The sequence below is a fragment of the Vidua macroura genome, chromosome 9, assembly GCF_024509145.1.
Source record: "Vidua macroura isolate BioBank_ID:100142 chromosome 9, ASM2450914v1, whole genome shotgun sequence".
NCBI lineage: Eukaryota > Metazoa > Chordata > Aves > Passeriformes > Viduidae > Vidua > Vidua macroura.
The window spans coordinates 30,380,564-30,401,601 of NC_071579.1; the positions used below are offsets into that span (position 1 = coordinate 30,380,564).

The 21,038-nt window shown below is 40.4% G+C and overlaps 1 protein-coding gene across 2 annotated transcripts in view; it reads left to right on the forward strand.

Moving 5' to 3' along the window:
- The window catches only part of PATJ (PATJ crumbs cell polarity complex component), a 133,954-nt gene that overhangs the window by 11,734 nt on the left and 101,182 nt on the right, over positions 1 to 21,038 (forward strand). Inside the window, exons 8-15 of one of the 2 annotated variants that reach the window (XM_053985055.1) lie at positions 96 to 198; positions 982 to 1,073; positions 2,338 to 2,470; positions 7,357 to 7,433; positions 9,777 to 9,833; positions 11,211 to 11,345; positions 14,863 to 15,027; positions 15,819 to 15,947. In XM_053985055.1, the coding sequence (XP_053841030.1) occupies positions 96 to 198; positions 982 to 1,073; positions 2,338 to 2,470; positions 7,357 to 7,433; positions 9,777 to 9,833; positions 11,211 to 11,345; positions 14,863 to 15,027; positions 15,819 to 15,947 (891 nt within the window). Of the gene's footprint in view, positions 1 to 95; positions 199 to 981; positions 1,074 to 2,337; positions 2,477 to 7,356; positions 7,434 to 9,776; positions 9,834 to 11,210; positions 11,346 to 14,862; positions 15,028 to 15,818; positions 15,948 to 21,038 lie in introns of both variants that reach the window. The other variant, XM_053985054.1, reaches the window with a different exon arrangement.

Genomic DNA, 21,038 nt, shown 5'->3' on the forward strand with positions numbered 1-21,038 from the left:
CTCGCTTCTGAAGGTCTTAATTAACCTGCAATATTGTAATGGCACTGGGAAATCATGAGAATTTTTTTACACATTGTCTTGTGCTTTATTTATAGGATAATTACAACTTTTTTGACACCTATGACGTTGAACTTATAAAAAAGAATGGGCAAAGCCTGGGAATAACAATTGTTGGATATGCTGGCACATGTGATATGGGTGAGTTGTACAGGATTTAGGAAAATGTTGGTCAAGGGCTTCTCAAATACCTTTTATTCACCATGGGGAAAATGAATGGCTCCTGCCTGTGCTAGGATATGGAGACATGAAATTCACTAGAATTACAGATCAGCATCTCATATTTAGTGGGAGTTTGTGACAGGGCAGTGTTAGTGTTTCAGGCCTTTTAAATTTATTTCTTTGTTTTTATTTCCTTGTTCTCATTGGGAGTTAGAATTAATAATCAAACTGCAAACATGACAAAGGACAGCTTTTCTGATTTCCATGTTTCTCTTCTCTTTTTTTTTTTTTAAAGAAAAATCCTTTTTCATTAAGATTTAAAGTACTAAATTCTTTAGCTGTAAGATGATTGAAGTCCTGATCAAAGTCCTTAAGCACATACTTTACTTTTAGCTTAGTTAGTCCTATTGAAATCAAACGCAGCATGGCTTTAAGTGATTGTGGTTTAAAGCCTGGGTAAGCACAAGGATGAATCCATGGAGGATGTGGCCTTTTGTGAGCCATGTTAAGGAAAAAAATTTGAGGTCAGTGTACAGGTGGTTGTGTCAGTGCTGGGGTTTTTTTTTTTTTTTTTCCACCAGAGATCCTCAGTTTTGTGTCAGGCTGTGGGAGTGGTAACGTGCAGATGGTGGTGGTTTAGAGATTCATCACTTTATGGGCAGAAGGAAGTGTGTGAAAAAGGCTGGAATTAAAAAATCTTAATAAGAAAATAAGCAAATTAGCTTAATGCAGTGACTTGTTTCTCTTCCCCCCCCTCCCCAGCAGAACCTTCAGGGATTTTTGTGAAAAGTATAATACCTGGGAGTGCTGCTGACCACAACGGCCAAATTCACGTTCATGACAAAATTGTTGCTGTAAGTAAAACACTGTGCTTATATCTTGCTGTGGAGCTAATACATTTGACATCTCTGTTAAAAGAACAACATAGTAAAGCCCTCCTAAAATTAATTAAACCTCCTCTGCTCTGCAGAAGAAATAATTTGGAGGTTCGTGTTTGTTTAGGTAGACTTGTGACAGAAATGAGCTTTGGCTTGCTGTGGTTAAAGTATTATTTTATATTCAAAGAAATAGTAAATAGTAGTTAACTGTGAAAGAGGCAAGCATTTGGATTAAAGTGTTTCAGAGTGGAGAATCTTGGCTTTTGGCCTGCAGTAAAGATGAGCAGCATTAACTTCTACTTGAATTGAATGGGACTCGAGGATTGTTAAGATTCTGCAAGATGTGGCACATTGTTTGTGTTCCTTAATGGCTCTGGAGCCTAGATACAATCAAAATGTTAATGGTCACAATTTAGGTTTAAAAGCCCAAGCTTTATGTGTAGAAAAATGGAAAAAACATTGAATAACAGTGAATTGAATAATAGCCAATTTTGCATTCACAGCACAAGCAGGAATGAATTCCACAGTCTTTTTGTTTTAAGAGATAATATTTATAGAGATATGATTTTAAATTACTTTTAAAATGTGTGCCATGCCAGACCTTCCAAAGTCAGCTTCTCCTCTGTGAGAGCAAAAATTAATATAACCTTTTATCTGCAGGAAAGGCCCTATTGATGCATGATCTGACAGCGAGGTGAACAGAGTATTTTGGGTGTAAATTAAAATATCTGATAATCTAAGAATTGGGCTGTTTAGGGTGGATTGTAGAAACAGTTGTTTGTAGAGGCTTGTGTGGGGCATGTTAGAAATCCATGAGAAAACCAGAAGTGATAATGAACTGAACAGAATTCCAGGTTGAATAGTCTGCTTGGAACCTTCATCCACAGTCCTTGTCAAGCTGGTTTTGGTAAGCAAAAAAAAAAAAAAAAATAAAATTAAAGGAAAAAATCTGTGCATACTTGTATCAGGTTAGTAAATTCAGTTTTGTGGTTGTCCCCATGAAAACAGAAAGAAGAAATTACTGCTGTGTTTCCTTTTAAAACGCATTTTGGAAATAAATTCTCATCAGTGAAATGTAACAGATTTAATGAGATTGTTTTGCAAATATTGCTGTCTTGGGAGAGTAACCCTGTAATTCCTGCACTAAATAACGTGGCTGTTGCTTACAGCCTGTACTCCACAACGTAGCCTAAGAATGCAGCACAATTACTGTTATTTGGTACAATTTTCTCGTTTTTAGGTGGATGGAGTCAGCATACAGAATTTTACCAACCAAGAAGTGGTAGAGGCACTGAGAAACACAGGACAGACTGTACGTCTCACCTTGCTTAGAAGGAAACCTTCCTTTGCTATTTCCTCAGAAACACCTTCAGGTAGAGGTAATTCTTTTTTGCTAGCAGCTGATTTTGTTTTTCACTTAGTTTACAGTTACCTCATTTAACAGTTTAGGGCTGGATACCACATGATCCTCAGTTTTTTAAATGGTGCACTGTAGAAAATTAAGATGCTTAAAGGAGGAATGGAAAGGAACTAAAATGAGAGATTCAGGAAAATTCAGTGCAGCCAAAAAAAAAAAAAGAAGGAATTAGTGAGGTGGTGTTATTACTTCCTATATTTTGCAGCATATGATTTGGGTTTTTTTAATCTGTTTCCACAGTGCAGCCATTTGTTCCAATCTTTGTGTTCCCTGGAGCTGTAGGGCCTGAAATTAGTGTGGCCACTAAGAATGAGGGAAAACAAGAGCAGAAGGGTAATCTTCACAATGAAAAGCAGCAGAGTCTGCATCGAGCAGGTAGATAGGATACCTTGCAGTGCCTCTTCTGAGTCTGGTTAAAGGCTACCATATTTAATCCATTTTCAACACTGATGGGTTGGCTTAAAACATCTTTAGTTTTTGTCCTAATGCTTTCTGAATGTAATGCTTTATTTAATGTAATTGCAATGCTTTCTGAAGTAAAGATCTACCTCTTGGATCTAACCAACTCTTTCCACAGTCCACAGGTCTGCTGAGAGTGGGTTCTGTGATATCTCAGGGCCTGTAATTCTCTGTCTCTTCTTCCTTGCATAAAATTTGCCCTTTTCCAGTCAGCAGTGGTCCCCTTTGTTTAGGGAGGGATTTTTTAAGGTGACAGTCAGTGGAGGTGCAGCTCTTTTGGTTCTCAGGAATGACTCTCATTAACTCTGGAGAGCTGAAAGCCTCCAGCTCAGTCATTCCTTTTTGTGGTCCTGGTGCTGCACTGATGACCTGAGGTGTGGAGTTTTGTCCTGGGAGAGACTTTATTTATCATCCTCCTGTGCTGCCAGGGCCCTGCACCAGCCTGCTGGGTGAGCAGCATCAGGAGCTGGAACTCCAGGGAATTCATATTCATTTCCTGATCAGTGTTACCTCAGTCACACCCATCTTCATGGCTGGACTCAATAATCGTAGAGATCTTTTCCTGCCTTAATGATTCTGTGATCTTCTTGCCCTCACACGTCTTAAGTCTCCTGCAGAGTATTTTCATAATATTCTTCTGGTTTCCTTCTAGCACATCTCTGAACATGTTGCAGTTTCCTCTCTTGGCACTGCAGTAGCTTCATTAGAGCTCATGTCTTGGGTGCAAAGACTTTGCTGGAGTTCAGAAAAGGCATTTTTTAAAACAAATGGCGTTCAGGCACAGGGGCAGGTCACAAAGGCATGGGCTGCTCTGGCTTTTAGCTGACTTTGGAACCAAGGCTGGAGGTCTTTCCAGAACCTTCAATTCCCCCACAGATTTCTGGGCTCCTCTACAGGAACTTCTGGGTGAATTTATACAGCTTGTGTTAAAGTCAGCATAAATTATCCTTATGCCTTGTAGTTTCTAAGACATGTAGATGTAATAGAGGATTCTAAATTACGGCTGTCAATGAATAGCAATTTTGCTGTGATTGTTGAAGATCTGTCAGTATTAAAGACAACCTGGAAACGAGAGAAATGTAGCAGTTCCTATATTCCATTCTGTTTTACTTTTCTGTCCAAGCCTCGTAACCAGACATCCTTTGTTGTGACTTTTGCGTGTTCCCAGAAATAGGAAGCCAGAACAGAGGTGGTTGAGTAGCTGAGAGTTGAGGTTCTCAAAGCATTGTTTTGCTATGACAGAGGCTGGAAAAGAGCAACACTTTGTCTGTCCTGTGTCACTTACCCTTTTTTTTTTTTTTTTTTACTGTGGGACTTCTATGCATATTTTACTCCTACAGAAATATGATGTATTGAAATTTCACCTTGGAACAGAATTTAATGGCCAAGTTTAAATTCCAAAGATAGGTGCTTATTTTGGATGTGGTGATGGGCACTTCATTATAATGGTGCTAAGGTAAATACTGCTAATTTAAGGCTCTGACTAAACTCTGGAAATGCTTTTAGAAGTTTAATGTAAAAGGTATGTTTTATAAAATGCGTATTACTTCCCTTTAAGCCCAGTTGTGTGAAATTCTTATTAAATTGTGTTTCCTGGGGAGGTATTAAATAGTAATTCTGGCCAGGCAAAGCCATGCTTAAGCAGTCCTGGTACAAAGGCAGCAGGGTTTGGGCTGCAACGTACACAGAGCCTGAAAATCTGTGCTAGCAGAGTGCAGGCAATGAATTTAACAGCTGCAGCCTCTGCAAGCCTGCAGGCTGGGCAGAGGAGGAGAACTGCTCCATCCTGCCTTGCAGGAGTACTCAGAACCCAGAGGGACAATGTTGGGAGTCAGGAGCTTAAGAGGTGTCTGGGGAAAAAGCCCCAGCAGTAGGGCAGGTAAAGGAAGGGCTTTAATGAAGAGCACCCTTGTGTAGTAACTTTGTGAGAGCAGGAGGAAGCTGTGAGAAAAAAAGATCCCAGTTTTGAAGAAGCTGACAATTTTGACCAGAAAAGAAGATTTTTACAATAGGTTTGTGGTTTCTTCTTTATGCTTGCTAATTAGAAATGAGAAACTGCCTGGAAGCGCAGGCAGAAGGACAGGCTAAATATGCTGAAAAGTTGTTGCTAATGAAAGCTGTCCCTGGAAGTGTTTTCATTTCTGAGGCCTTGCACATTATAGAAGACATGGTACATATGTTAGGTCACGAGGAATTCAGCTGGATGAGAGACTAGAAAGAAATTTCCTATTAGCTGCCATGTGGAAAAAGCTGTTGGGGGAAAAAGGAACATTGTAAGTGAATTGAGTGATGCCACTGGAATTGAATATATTCAATCCAAATCCCTTCAGCCCACATTTCTACACTTCTAAGGAAGTCACAAGCAGAGACTTCAAAGTGTATTTGAAAGAAAGAAAGGGGAAAACTTCAAATGGAGATGTGCATCAGCACCTGCTCTGAACAACTTGAGGATTTTGGTAATGTGTTTTGGAAGTGACAAAAAAATCTGTATTCAGCCAGCTGAACACAGCTTACAGTTGCTGAACTGAACTTTGAGCTTGACCCTGAGATTCATTACTCCTGGTGAACCTTGAAATCTATATTTGGCTGCACAGTGGATTTCAGGTGCTTAGGTCCTCTGTGTTCACACTGCTGTAACTCTGTAATAGCAGAAAAAGAGACTCAGGAATTTCTGTCCCTCTGTTTTTCTGCAGCTGTAAGGAGCAAAAGAATGCACTGGTGTTCTGGTTTTGATACAGTTCAGAAGTAAAGACAGTGATGAGCCTGTGCTTGATCATAAATCACACATTAGAAACTTTAATTTTCAATGAAGTTAAAAAACTTTAGCTAGCACTTGAGAATTTTGGGACAATTTGTCTTCCCATTATTTTTTAAGAAGATAATTTATTTCAGAGACTACTGTGGGCTGTATTTACAAACCCAAGTTTTTAATCATGGTGGGGTGTCATTTTGGGAGCAGAAAATAGTTATCAGGATTGCTGGAATTCTCAGATATCTGTGTCTGCTTGAGCCACAGTAGGTTGAAAATCCTCTGGATATTTCCAAGTGACACCTCAGTTGCTGGGCTCTGAGCAGTGTGGTTCCTCTGTGCAAATCAGACAGAATTTGCCTGTCTGGCATGGCTGAAAGTGAGCTGGAGAGAACAGGGGTGGGCTGTGTTGTCGCAGAAGTAAACTTCAATCTTTGTTTTTATTGAGTGGAAAACTTCAAAGTTACAAAAGCGTGTAATGAGGATTGTATTGCAGAGCTTTATCTTTGCAGTCTGCGAAGGTGCTGAAAGCAGAGGCAGCCTGACAATGCCATTTGTGCAGGGTTTTGCTCTTGGTGGGCTCTGAGCTCCTCGTGGTGCCTTCACAATTCCCCCCCCGCCCCGAGGTATTTTACTCACTGGTTTTATGCAGAACCCGGGCTTGTGCTTTACATTCTGAATTTCAGGGCGACACAGCAGCAACGCCGAGTGGTCTGTGCCTTGTCTAGACATCTGACAAACTACTGCAGCCATTCAGTGGGGGGGGAAAAAAAAAAACAAACCAAACCAGTTTTTGGTAATTCAGCCCCCAGATGCTGCTGCTGTCGCTGCTGGATGGAATTTGCTGTAGAGCTTGATTCTTACCAGTTACACATTGCTCCAGCTTGGAACTTTGGAACTTTATATGTGAGCTGAGCTTCTGGCTGAGGTCAAATGCAGGGCAGCCAGTCATTTTCTGCTGTCTAGCTCTGTCAAATTGTCTTACAGGACTGTAACCAACTGCCTTGGTTGCATAAGTAAGAAAGCTGAAAAGATATAAATGTCAAGATAGCCAAGTTCCCACGGAAGACTGGTTTAGAACTGGAGCTTATATTAAAGCTCATGTTACTTACTGGCCTAATTAAAGTAGACAAGGCTTTATACCTGCCAAATGTATAAATAAAGTCTGTGCCTGCATTGTGCTGACACAGCCCCTCGATAACAGCAATATCTTGTCAGGTGTTTTCCTTCTTAAGGGGGCTCATTTGGGTGGGAGATGATGTTTCCCTGGAGTGGGAAGCGTTTTTACGGCAACAAATGATGAAGTTGTGTGAAATTTGTTTTGCAGCCTGAAAGAATGATTTATTTACACTACTGCATGGTACAGAACTCACATCTCATCACCAAGCATCACCTCTCCTGCCTCTCAGCTGCATAAATCACACTTTTACAGGAGCTGACATTTTGCATTGTTTTCCTAAGAAAGACATTTTTGATTTGTGCCGTTTGATAGACTCAGCTTAATGCGCTTCCCTTTTGGGGATTATTCCCTCTAATCTTTTATTTACACTGAATTTTTATTGGAGTATTTAGAAGTAAATGTACTTCTGAATGTACAATATGCTTGAAAATTTAATATTCGCTTTCATACTTAGGAAGAGTCCCGCTCCCTCCAGCACATGATCTGAAATCCAAGTGGGAAAACCTGCTGGGACCAGAATACGAAGTTATGGTATGTTTTATTTCAATAAACTACATTCATGAATGTTATTTCTTTAAATTACAGATCTGTGAGCTTAGCATCACAGGCTGTTTATAGAACAGTTCAGTGTTTGGAACAGATCAGTAACATCAGATTTTCTTTCCTGCAACGTCAGGGCTGAAATGTATGTTATAATGAGTTGGGGGATTTGCCCTTTTATTTTATTCTGTTTATATAGATACTATTGTTATACAAATACAAGACTGGAACAGTGATTTAAGGAAATCAGCTGTCCTGTTAAATCTGCATCACAGCAGCCACTTAAAATATATGGCATTTTTATAATTTCATTCATGATCTATTTATTTTGCTGGGCACTGAATTAAAAAAAGGCTCAGGATAGAACTTCCGTTTTCAGAAGAATCTTACCATTTTATCTGAAGAATGAAAAAATGATTTTCAAACATGCTGGGAAAATACGAAGTAATTCTCAACAGTGTAACTTTGTGGTGCCAGTGTCTAGTAGATATTTCTTCACTTCATATTAAATAATTGCCTAGCAAAAGATTGTTTTGATGAATTTTCACGAGGAGTTGATGGAAATTGTAATTCACTTGTGCTTTTCAGTGCTGGGTGAGCCAGCCAGTACAGATAAAAGCCTTGGGACAGCGTTCTTTCCGAAGCCTGAAAAAATTCTCACCACCACCAAGAAAATGCCCTGTTTGTCTTTGCAATGCTTGTCCAGTTGATTTAGAGACACTTATTTTTACTACTTGGAGTAGCCATCGTTCCAGTCACTCGCTGGGAGATTTAAAGTAGCTTTAAGAATTGCCTTGAGAAACTCGCTTCCCCTCTTTCCATTAGCACTCCTTTAAGATCTGAAGCTCGTGTGAGATTATGTACATGGTGCAATAAATCTGTTTGGCTGCCCACTTCAAGTTGCTTGGTATTCCCACCCTTACATTTCCAGGGGCTGATACTACCTCCCTGAGCACTCTCACACTTCCCACAGAGGATGAAATCCTGCTTTAGTTGGTGAATCCAACCCTTCCAAATCCTTCTTCAGCCGCCGCCGGTGAAATGCCAGCAGTGAAAATGTTAACCATGGGGCCTCTTGAATAACAGAAGGGAGCTCTCCTGGCATCATCCCATTTTGAAAGTAGTTTTTTGGTTCTGGCTGCCTGTGCCTCCCTCCTGTGTTCAGCAGCAATGTCCAGTTTGAGTGACACGCCAGTCCCTGTGTCACACCATCCTGGCTCAGCCCCCAGGTGCCTACAGGGTTCTCTCAGGAGTCTTTATCTTGAGAGGAAATAGCTGTTTGGAGACAGGGCTTGGTGGCCCTGTGCTGCTGGTCCTTTTTGGTGCCAGAGGAAGGAGCTGAGATCCCGAGCTGGGACCGTGTGGTGTCAGGCTGAGGTGCTGCCAGTCATAAATCCATTTAGTTACGTGCATGGACATGAAATGGGTTCTATCTGTCAGGAAAAACACCCTGAGTACTGCAAAACAACATGCTGGAAGCGCTGTTTAAAATTAATCCAGAAGGAAAGTCTAATCTTTATTTAACTAGAAGTTTTCAAAGAAAAGTTACCTGATTTTTTTGCAAGGCTCTGGTTTTTTTGGATCTACCAAGTGTAGTTTTCCTTTAAACATTCAACTTCAGTGTTCCAGATTCCAACCCTGGGCCCTAGATTGGAACTAAATGATCTTTAAGAGCTCTTCCAACCCAAACCATTCCATGATTTTGTCTTAATTACATTTAAAATTGAAGTAAATAACCTTCTAATATTACAAATAAATCTGTTCCGTTAAGGAGGGACAGTACAAGAAAACTGGTGGTGAGCATAGTCATTTTATTAATCTTAAAAAAAGACACTGAAAGGATTTCCTGTCCCTGGTTTAAATAACCCACTTTCCATTCCCATTTGGTAATTAAAGTTATGTATTTCAAGCCAGAAGTTGGTGGGTTAGTCTGGATGGGAGATGGCTGCACTATAGCCCGAGGTAACAACTTAAGCTGTCATACTTTCAAATTCTGACTGGCAAGTCCGTGTGGGTATTTGTGTCAAACATAATGGCATTTTGTGCTTACACAGGATTACTGAACTTGACTAAAATTGGCATTTGGGCTCCGGGAATAGGATAATATTGGAGTCTGCTAATAGTGCATAATCACCACATTCCTACTTGTAAATGTTCTGTGCCTGAAAGATTTTTCTAACATTTGTTTAAAATTATTTTGCATCAATGTGACATTGTTTAAGTGTGGTGTATTTTGCTCATGAGTTGTTCAGTTTTTTTTGCCAGAATTTCATCGTTCTGGTAAAGTCTTTATTTGTCCCACTGTTGAAAAATGTTCTGATGTCCAATTTTTAGGTTGTGAATGTGGATATGCCCTTTAAAGACGATTCAGAGCTCCAGAAGTACTCGAAGGTAAGGCTTGCATGGTGGTTTCCTTCCTGGTGTATGTTGGCAGAGTAATCCTGGGAGGGCAAGACACAGTTCCAGATGTGTTTCAGGAATTTAGTGGTTTTGTGGCTCTATATTTTCCAGAAAAGGCTGCCAATATTCTGCTTATCTCCTGGACTGATCCAATACCTTTTCATAGCACAGGCAAATGAACCTTTTAACTGTTCATTACCAAACCCCCAAACAACAAAAAAACACCCTCAAACCATGCACATAAACCCTAAATTTTTGAGTACTTAATTGCACAGAATGGAGCATAGCTTGAAACTCTGCTGAACAACTTTTTTGTCCCACAGAGAATTTTACTGTAGTGATCCTGGCTCAGGGAAAGGGATGTGCTCTTAAATTAATTTCACTTCTGAGACATTTTCAAGATACCTGTGTAAATACTGTGGAAAAGAGGTTTTTAGATATGTATTTGTGGGGACACTTCAGTGGGGAAGGGCCATAAAGTCATGATCAGACATGGCTCTAAAGGAATGCTGTGGATCAGTGGATTGCTCCTTTTATTTGAATATCCAGAATAATTTGGGAAGCAGGACAGTCAGTGTTTGAACTCCAGTAATAAAAAGCCAGAAAATGTCCGAACTGAAGGAGCAGCTCCTGCTGATCATCTCTTCTCCCCAGGGTGCCATGATTTCTTCTGCTTTTTCTGGATAGCATATCACTTTTATTCTACTTTTCCTGATATTAGCAAACTTAAGGCACTGAGGGCTGGAGTTTCCCTGGAAAAAAATTCCAAATTAGGGAGTCCCAATGGGAAAAGGCTGACACAAAATCAGTGATTTTCCCTTGCAGAGAAAAGGATGTCAGTTTTAGTAACTACGTACAGAGGACACTTCATGGATATTTTTTCTACCTCAAAGTAGTGTAACTCCCAAAGGAGTAAGACAGCTGATCTTGTGGTGAGATTTTAGGGCAATTATGGAATTTATTTTATTCCTTTATTTATTTTACTTCTGTTTTCCTCCAACCCCATGGAAGAGGGGTTGGAACAGGATGATGTTTAAGCTCCCTTCCAACCCAAACCCTTCTGTGATTTGCTGACAACTCATCTTTTGGGTGGTACTTCTCTCTGTATTTTTCCCATTAAATTTAATAGTTTGAGAGTACAGTTCAAATTGCCTTTTTCCCCCCAAGGAACAGACTGGTTGTTTTAATTGGTGCAAATAGTTTGTAAACAGAAGTTATGGACAGTAGTGCTGTAACACAGGTGAGGTCACTGAATCATCTTACTGTGGGTTTGGTTCCATTTGGTGAGCTACTGAATCCTAAATCTGTTCTTATCCTGGTAGATAAAGATTTAGACTTGAATACATATTTATATTTATCTTTTGGCAGCTGTTACCCATCCACACTCTGAGATTAGGAGTTGAGCTGGACACTTTTGATGGACATCATTATATATCATCCATTGCTTCAGATAGCCCAGCTGCAGCACTTGGTCTTCTGCAACTGGAGGATGAACTTCTGGAGGTAAAAAAATAAAACAGAAAATAAAAATTATGTGTTTCCTGTTTGTTTGACCTTCTTAAAATTCTTCTCTTCAGTTCTAGCTTGGCTGCTGTGTGTGCAATAGTATTATTCCAGATTAGTTGTGGGAGCAGAGTTGTGCTTTGGAATTCATTCATTTTCTTCATTGTTCCCTCTCATATTTATGGACAAAATGTCATATTCTTGTGACCTCTCAGTGACTTCATGGGTATTTTTTTCTGAAATGTTTTAACATGAGTATCAAGAGTTACAGGGGTGAGATAATATTGGTGTTGAATTATTTGTAGTCCTGTTGCTCAGTCTTTTGCACAATTTGGCTTTAGCTTTTGTGGTGGATAATCTTTCTGAATATTTGTCACCCCTAAAACATTTACAGCAGTCTTAGGAACAGTGGTTTCAGTTACACAATAAAACTTTTTTGTGGAGTGTTGAAAGATATTTGTGTGTATGAGCAAATGCATCAGTTTGTTTAAATGTGTGTAAAGAGGTATTGGGGCAGCTTTGGAGTTCTCAGAGCCACACCAGACCTATTTTCTCAGGAAAAATAATTATTTGATAAAATAATTCCTATTTTGCGAGTGTGTGTGTGTACATGGATCCATTGGTATCTCAGCATGCAAGTGAAAAGACATTAATTTCTTATTGCATGCTTACTCCTTGTGGAGTATTTTGATATTGGAACCTTTTTTTAGTGGATGCAAAGAACATTTAATGGAAATGGAATTAGGCCTTCTGAAAGATTGATTTGTTAGGTGTACAGCTATTTTGCTTTTACTTCTTCACCCTCTAACATCAAAAATTCATACTGATATCACTAAGACTTAAAACATTTTCTTATTGCTTAATGGAGGAAATCTTGATTCCTGAAGGAAGGGATTAATGGAATGCTGGAAGTGTCGTTTAAATTGCTTGGCCACTAAACCAAAAAAAATTTATAGAAAAAGCAATAATGCAGTGCTATAGAGTAACTTAGGAAACTTTAATTGTGTATATTTAACAGTTTTATGTATTACTCTGTACTCAGAATTAAGTTCACAGGCATGGCCAGACCTAGTGAGTGTAAATTTTTTGCTGCTCCGTAGTTGGGAAAAAGCCCCCAACAAAATAAAAATGTGCTCTGGGGCTAAAGCTATAAGTGCCAGGTTTAGCCCAGACTGTGTTTTTGCAGCCAAGTTATAAATCCCCTTAAATAGGGGTTTGCAGTGGAAAAAGTGACAGCCCCATTCCCCAAACAAGCAGCCTTACCTGGGCCTGATACATTTGGGATTGAAATATGATCAGCAAGGATTTTTTTTTTTTTCCCCCTTCAATGTACAGTGAGGTTGAATGTTGATTATTTTTAATGATGTGTTTGAATTATGACAGACAGCACAATACCCCTCCCCTGCCCTTCATTTCAGCTAATTCCATTGTGTTCTTTTTCAGGAGTAAATTGCTTTTTTGTGCCCTTTTGTTGTACAATTTCCCTGCTATTTGAGGGCTGGCTGGCTGATGTGCTGAATGAGTGGGTGTAGGGCACCTTGCCTGCTCAGAGGCTGATTTCTGGCAGCTGCAGGAGGAGGAATGGGAGTCCCCAGGTCTGCTGGGGAGGGTGCACAGTAGCTCTTCCCCATCCATCACGGGATGCTGAGAAGTGCTGGGAGCTTTCCACCACGCTGCCACTCTCCAAGCATTAAAAAATCCTTACGTGTGGATCCTTCTGCTTAAATAATTAACTAATGGATGAGGCTGTAATTCTTGCAGAAAAAGCCCAGAGCAGTTTGTCTTGCCGTGGTGGAGGCCAGTTCCACCACTCTCCATTTTTCTGCTTGGCTGGGATGTAGAGTGGGAGAGGAGCTCTGTGTTTCCCAGCAGTCCAAACTATATTTACACTGCAAAAAGCACAAAGTGGGGGAGGGGGAAAAATAGAAGTGATCAGGAAGCAAATGTTGGCTAAAGTGGGATTGCTGTGGAGCCTCGAATAAGATTGAATCCCTCTGATCATCAAGATCTGGGAGGTTTATGGAGAGGCTCTGCCTCGAGTGCACACATACAAAGGTGTGTCCATGTCTGGTGAAGGTTTCCATGCTCTCTTTTCTGGGATCAGGTGTGGGTTCCTTTGCAGTGTGGGTATGGAGGGAAGGGCTGAAGGTAATCCTCAGTTATCCCTGCTTGCTGTGCCTTGGTTCCTGCTGTGGAGTGGCTTGGATGAGGTGCTGGATTCTCAAAATCAGTGGCTGCACTCCAGCGGTTGTGGGAGAGGCTTGAGGCAGCCTAAAAGAAATCCCTGGAGCACATGAGGTGTTGGGATTGAGTCCACAGCAGTAATTGGGTTAAAGCCCTGCTATTTGGGGCTGCAGTGCTGGCTAACACAGGTGATTTATGACACCTGCTGGCATCCTGCTGTCCTCCTATTTAGGGACACCCCTGTGGTGCAGAGAGAGGAACCCTCAGGATATAAAGGTTATAAAATAGGTAAAAGAGGATGAATCCCTCTTTTTTTTTTTTTTTTTTCCTGCAGAAATAGAATCACAGAGTTACAGAATGGTTAGGGTTGGAAGGGACGTTGAAGCCCATCCAGTCCCACCTTTGGGACACCTTCCACTATCCCAGGTTGCTCCAAGCCCAGTCCAGCCTGGCCTTGGACATTTCCAAGGATGGCACAGCTACAAAAAAAGTGCTACTGCAGTATCCCATGTTTAAAGCACCTCTATCTATCTATCTATCTATCTATCTATCTATCTATCTATCTTATCTCTCTATTGTTTTTCTTTTTCAAAGTCTGTGGTTTAGAACATCAATTTACAATGATCTGTTATCACTCACAGTCTTGAGTTTATGGTATGGTAGGCTTTGACCCTTGTCAGGCCTTTCTGGTTAATTGCTTACTGTAGTTGGTTTCTTCCTTACTGTACAAACATTCTCACCTGTTTTCTGTAGGATCTGTTTTAGTTTCTGTCACTTTGTTGCATTTTAAATTGGCAAAGTTAGAATCAGAGAATCATTAAGGTTGGAAAACACCTCTAAGGTTGTTGAGCCAAACTTCAAGCTTGTTGTGGTAGTTCTGACTTCAGGTTTTTTGATCGGAGCTCAGAACCTGTGTTTGCTTAAAATATTGTGGGGAAAATTAATTCTTTTATCTTTTAAAATTCAAACACATAAGCCTAACACTGAAAAAAGATCCCCAGCAAAGAAACAGGTGAGAAAGAAATAAGAATTCTAGGAAAGATTTAGGCTTGGAGAAGTGGTGAGCAGAAAAGAAGTTAGAGGAGGCTAGGGAGACATGATGCAGCAGTCACAAGATCTTGGGGGTGAAGGTTTGCAGTAATGTGTATATTCTTCAGAAGCATATGTTAACAAAACCGTGCAAGCCATGCCAGAATCCCCAGGTAAAATCAGACTTTGAGGCTCGGGCGGGGAAAAATGTACGCCAAAAAAAAAAAAAAAAAAAAAAAATTAAAAAAAATCTGGCAGCTATCCTTTAATTCTCTTTGTGTGGATGTGTGGTCCCATTCTGCAGGTGAACGGGGTGCAGCTGTGTGGGAAGTCCCGGCGGGAGGCTGTCACCTTCCTCAAGGAGGTGCCACCCCCGTTCACCCTGGTGTGCTGCCGGCGGCTCTTCGGCGACGGCACCGAGTCCTTGGTGGACGAGCCCCCCGTGGCAGTGTCCCCTCCAGAGCAGAAGGTAACACTTCTCCTGCCACCCACTTGTGCAGAAGGGCTGTAAGTTTTTTGGGGAAATCCGTGTGTTTCTGGGTTTGCGCGGGCTGGTCTTGAGGAGGTTCATTGTCCTGGGAAGAGACAGGGTAGGTAAATCACGGAGCTGCTTTGCTGACTCTACATCCCATTCATCATCCCCACACTTAATAGGTGAGTGAGAGCTCTGAATTACACTAAATCACGTCCTTGCCACCATTAGCTGATTGCTTCCGTGTTCTGAGTAGGTTTTTATAGAACTGGGAGAGAAAAAAAAAAAAAAGATTGAAACTCAAAAGTTTCTTTCTGTCGCAGGAGCTTTAAAGTCTGAAACTAAAGCTTGACACTTGTGGTTGCTCCTGTTTGCAAAAGTATTTACAGCTTGGCTTCTCATCTTTTCTGATTGCCTGGCCTTTCTATTAGCTGTCTGTGGTTAAATCTTTTATGCTATTTATTTTTTCCTTTATGCGTCTAATGGGACAGCTGAAGTTCATCAACGTGTAACAGGTTAGTAATAATCTAACAATTAATTAGACTAATACACGGGTATTTGTGTGCCAGGTTGGGCTCTGATGCTCAAAACATGTAGGCCTGTGCCCAGGGGAGTGCTCAAGGCAACAAGCTGGAGAAAACTCTATTCATAATGCTCAGTGAAGTTTTAATTCCATAAAAGGTCACATTTTAGGGCATGTATGCACCATTAATAATCAAAATATTGAAGGAATAGTGTTTGTAACGAGCTGAGAGAATGGTATTTGAGCCAGAGCTTTTATTTTCCAGGTGAAACCTGAGGAAGACTTCAATCCTGAGGAGGAAGAAGGGGAATTGGCATTATGGTCTCCTGATGTAAAGGTTGTTGAGCTGGAGAAAGACAAAAATGGTTTAGGATTTAGCATTTTGGACTATCAGGTATACTTTTCTGTATAAACTAAATGCTAAAAATCCCTTTGATCCTTTGTCTTTGCACAGTGTCTTAAAATGTTTTGTGATGTTGATTACTAAGTAATGGACTTGACACTTGGGCCTGGGAATTGCAGGGAAAAGTCATGTAATTTGGGGCCAACTCTATAAAGTGTGGAGTGTTCTAAACCTCTGATTGTTGGACATGATAGAGTGCAAAACCTTTCATCAAGCTGCACCCCATAACTCTGAGTTTAATGACTAAATGTTGGGCAAGGTTTTTTTTTTTTTTTTTTGTATTTTGTTCTAACTTAGAATGACTTTTCAGCTGTCAGAGTGGCAAGCGAAGGTTCTTGGGTATTAGTTGGAGATGATTATGTTCTTAATTGTTAAACTTCTTAGAAATTAACAGACAAGTCTTTAGTTGGAGGGAAATGCTACTAAAATTAATGAATCCTTCTTTCAAAAACACTGGCTTCAATTAAAGATGTAGAAACTCTCAAAATCTGTAGTCAGAATGAAACGTTCTTCATGTTTCTAGTCAACATGATATATTTTTTTAAACCTCCAGTCATCATATTTATAAGGAAATAAAATAGCTGGATCACTCTTTATAATAATATACACATCACATCTGAGTGCTGCCTAAACATTGTCGTTTAATGAAATGTGTTCAACTGTTGTACATAAATGTCAAGTGATATAAAATTCACTTTTTGATACAATAAGGCAGGAATTGGGAATGAATTAGAAGGAAAAAAAATATTTGAAGTATTATGCGAACCCATTAATTCTATATTTTAGGAGTGCGATTTAAGATTACTGAAAATAGATCCTGTTAGTCATTTTAGCTGACACATGTTGTGTTGCAGTGCCAGCTCTGCTCTAGAGTTGCTGGGAGTCTTTACAGAGCAGTAATACACAGATTTGCTTTTAAGTTCTCATATAATCAGAATTAATGAAGGCTTTAATAGCAGGCTTTTTATTTACTTATTCGCAGATGCAAATACACGAGCAATGTTGTGGTACTTTCAGCTAAATTTAAATACATTCTAATCAATTCTAAATGAGTGGTAAACCACTTAATCTCAGATCTTTATAATTTCAAGATATTTATGTATAAAGTGTATAAAGTGTGTTCTTTTGTTTGGGATTTGCCTCTTAGATCTTTTACACTTTTCATCATCTGCAGATTAATTTTTATAGAGAGATATCTGTGGCTGTGTGTGTGTTTATGTAAATACATCCATCACATCCTTGAGTGCAAGGCAAAGAAAATAAATAATTGTCCATGCTACAGTGGAAGCAAGGGAAAAAAAAAAACCAAAAAAACAAAACTGTGTGTGGTTCCTGGGAGAGTGTTTGGAATTCTTAACACAGATTTGCTGGGAAGCACAGAATTGCAGCAGTGTTTAATTGTGCCTTAAAGGACCTGGAGACCCTTCTTTAAAAGATGAAAGGTGTTTTTTTTTTAGGCACATACTCTTTGTTTTACAAGAGCAAAATTCAAGCTTTATAATGGCAAATGATACTGCTTGTGCTGTGTGTCCCCTGCTGATCTTGCTCCATTTGAAGAACACAATTCTAAAAAAATTTTTTAAGTGTTTTTCAATGAAGATGGGTCTTGTCATGGCCCATCTTCATCATCAGTGAGTGACCAGCCTTTCTTGGCTGCCACAGTGTTGATGGAGGTCGGGTGGGGAGGAAAATGCTTTTGAAGGGGAGATTTTGTTGGTAATTAACACACAAGGACTGGCTCTGTCCATTACAGAAGTTCAAGGAAAGTTTGGTGTTGCATACCCAGCTTGGAGGAGGTGATGTGACTGTCCTGGGTTTTTAAGATCCAATTATTTCTGTAGCTGGTGGCTGAAATGACACTTCAGAAATACTGGAAGGGCTTCAGGAAGCTCAGTGGGAGCAGGGAAGTGGCATCAGGGTTAAGCAGTGGTGATGCTCTATTGCCCCACCTGACTTTGCCCCACACAGAAGTGGAGCAGCACCCTTGAAATGGTGGATCCCAGCCCCAGGGTGGGACTGGGGCTGTTCCCTGCAGGGTTTAAGCAGCTCTGGAGTCCTGCTCATCCATTTCTGGCAGTGAGAGATGCCAGACACTGCAGAAGCACAAGAATGCTCAGCAGCTACAGACCAGGCTGCTCCCAGTGCTCTGGAAGTTTCTTCCTACTTGCTTTCCCTCTTAAATTTGGTTGTAGAATTAGATGCTGTGCTGAGCACTCCTGTGGTATATAATTTATAATGTTTGCCAGTTTTTGTTTCTCAAAACTGGCTGCATGCTCAGCATAAAGGATGCTGTGCCTCAGTTGTCCTAAATGCTGTGCTTCCCAAGTCATGCTCTGGAAAACAGAATTAATATAAATTCTTTGTGAGGCAGAATAGGAGTCTGAGTACGTGGAAAACTGAATGCTGAGATCGAGAAAATTATTACGCTGGCATATTAATTTTTAATGGGCTGTCTTTCTAATAATGTTTCATCTATCAAATAAATGATAAGCACATCCCAAGTGACTTGCAGGATATTCCCAGAAATGTACAAGCATAATTTCCAATGCCTATATATTTTAATGAACTAATTACAAATTAATTATACCAATTATGCATAATCAATAGTATTTCTACTTTGTCCTGTGTTTTCTTTTCATTGTCTTTAGGGATTTAAAAGCTTAAAATAGAGCTTGAAACTTCCTTTTTTAATAAGGTTCATAAAACTTTGGGGTAGAGTTACCCCTTTTGCTATGACAGGATAGTATTTATATAGGATATTCTTTGTCTTCCTGTGGTCTCCACATGTATTAAAAAAAACCCATTTTTTTCAGCAACCTTTGAATGCTGTAATTTGTAGTTATGTTGTAGGAAGTGTAAAATTTTTGAGACTACTGCTCTGCTGGCAGCAAGGTCAGTACTTGGCCAGAGGGGAGGTGGATGGGAAGCTGATCCTGTGGATTCTTGAAATGATGGATTTCACTGGATTTTTTTTTTTCTTTCATTTAAATAAGAAACACTGAAGACATCTTAAAATGAAATGTCCTATTTTTTTTTTTTTTTTTTCTGTTGTCATCACTGTGTTGGGACCTGGTGAAAGCTCCTAGGCCAGGCACAGCTTTTTCTTGATGGTGCTGTGATGGGAAGACTGCAGAGGTCTCCTGGCCATTAAAAAGCTGTGCTGCTCAGCCTCCTGGCCAGCTCCTCCGTGGAGTAACGCACTCTGCCTCCCTTCATTTCCTTCTCCTTTCACTTGGAGAGGTTGCTCTGCCTTTCACCTCTTCACTAACCTTTATGTGGTGCTGCTGGCACAGGTAGTGCCAAGTGAGCTCTGGTGGGGAGGGAGGGACCCAGGACCTGCTGGTGGAGTGATTTGGGATCACCTGGGATGGAAAGGGGCTGCAGTGAGTGCATTTCGTGTTCTTTGTCAGCAGAGCTGAAAGTATCCAGCTTAACAGTAAATTTGTCTAGCCTGGAACTGATCACAGAATCCCAGAATGGTTTGGGTTGGAAGGGATCTTAACTCTCATCCAGTTCCAAACCCTGCACCTTCCACTAGACCCAGTTGCTCCAAGCCCCATCCAGCCTCCTGGCAGAGCTAAGCCATTGTTTTTGAGACCAGTCCCTTTTCCTTAGAAAGAAATTGAAATGTACATTATCAAGTTAAAACAGAGAAGAGATGCTGTTTAAAAAACAACTGTGACCCCAGGGCATTTAGAGCAAGAGGAAAGAAAAATCCCAAAAGACTTATAGAGAAAATTAAGAGATCCCAGCAGGATAGAAAGTTCTTTGAGCCCTGAAACAGTGTTTACCAAAGACCTGATGTGTTGCAGGCCAATAGATTCTGTCAGTAATGTTTTACAGAAATATTGGAAAAACCACAGGTAGCTGAATTGCAGATTTCTTGAGGCAGTATTGACCAGAAGGTAACTTGAATGGTCTGATGAGCTTTTATCAAATTAAACAAAAAGCTGAATGGACTTTATGTGGAGCTTAATTTACTGTGCTTTGAAGTCAGAGTCTTTTTAAAGCAGCTGTTTCAGAGTGCATGAAACTGGAGAGGGTGAGGGGTGCAGCGGGGAGGTTTGACATTTTACATAACTCTTGGGAAGGACTGTGAGATGCTGTTCCTCCCTGTCTGTGCTGAGAGATCAGTCCCCAGTGCCTGCTTGCTTTGGCACAGTCCAGCTGCCCTGGAGAGCTGTCTGGCTGGAGGAACTCATGGACTCACCTGCTCCAAGTGAAGCAGAAAGAGTCATTTCAGCACTCAGGAGCTTCAGGTTACCCAGAGCTGGAGGAGCAGCGTGGATTGTGCCTGCCTGGGTCAGTGCTCCAGGGATTTTCCTGTGCTCTAGCAATAGGGACCCCACAGCTGCCTTATTCCTGCCTTCCCTTTATTATGAGCAGCAGTTTTTCGTGCTGTAGAACTGAAGTCTCTTTTGCTGCACATTCAGCAGGTTATGTTTTGTCCTTCTCCCAGGGAGCATGGGAAACAATTGTTTTCTCTTTTCTAACGAAATCACTGCATAGTCATTCACGGCAGGAAGTGAAGCAATTTAAGTGTCTCCAAATATCTTTCCTCTTTTCTTTATGCCCCAAACAGGCTCCAGATGTAGAGTTATAAAAAAAAAAAAAAAAAAAAAAGCAAACTGACTTCTTATTTGTAGAAGGTGGTATTCAAGTAGATTATATATATTTTTTTTACTTTCTCGGTCTGTTCAGCAGTGAGATGCAGGCTGGAATGCTTTGACAAGTTGCTGGCTAAACGTTTGCCCTCTTGTGATAATTTGAGCTTTGTCTATTCTTGTGATAAGTTTGTTATGAACAAAGAAGCATATTCATGTCTTTGTTAAACACATTTTCACCTGGTCATGTGATGGAAACCTGTGGCTTACTGGCAAAAGCTGCACAGCTGTATTAAAAAGCAGTTTTACAATGGCTATCAGCTTGGTACTGGGAAAACTGATAAAGGCAGCTTTTCTCCCATCTCTACAACCCATCCACATTCATTAACATCAAAGTTCTGTAAGCCTCAGTACCAACTGTGTTGGTACTCATCTCACGGAGGATTTGCTTCTCTCCCCCTATGGGAAAGTTCTACAT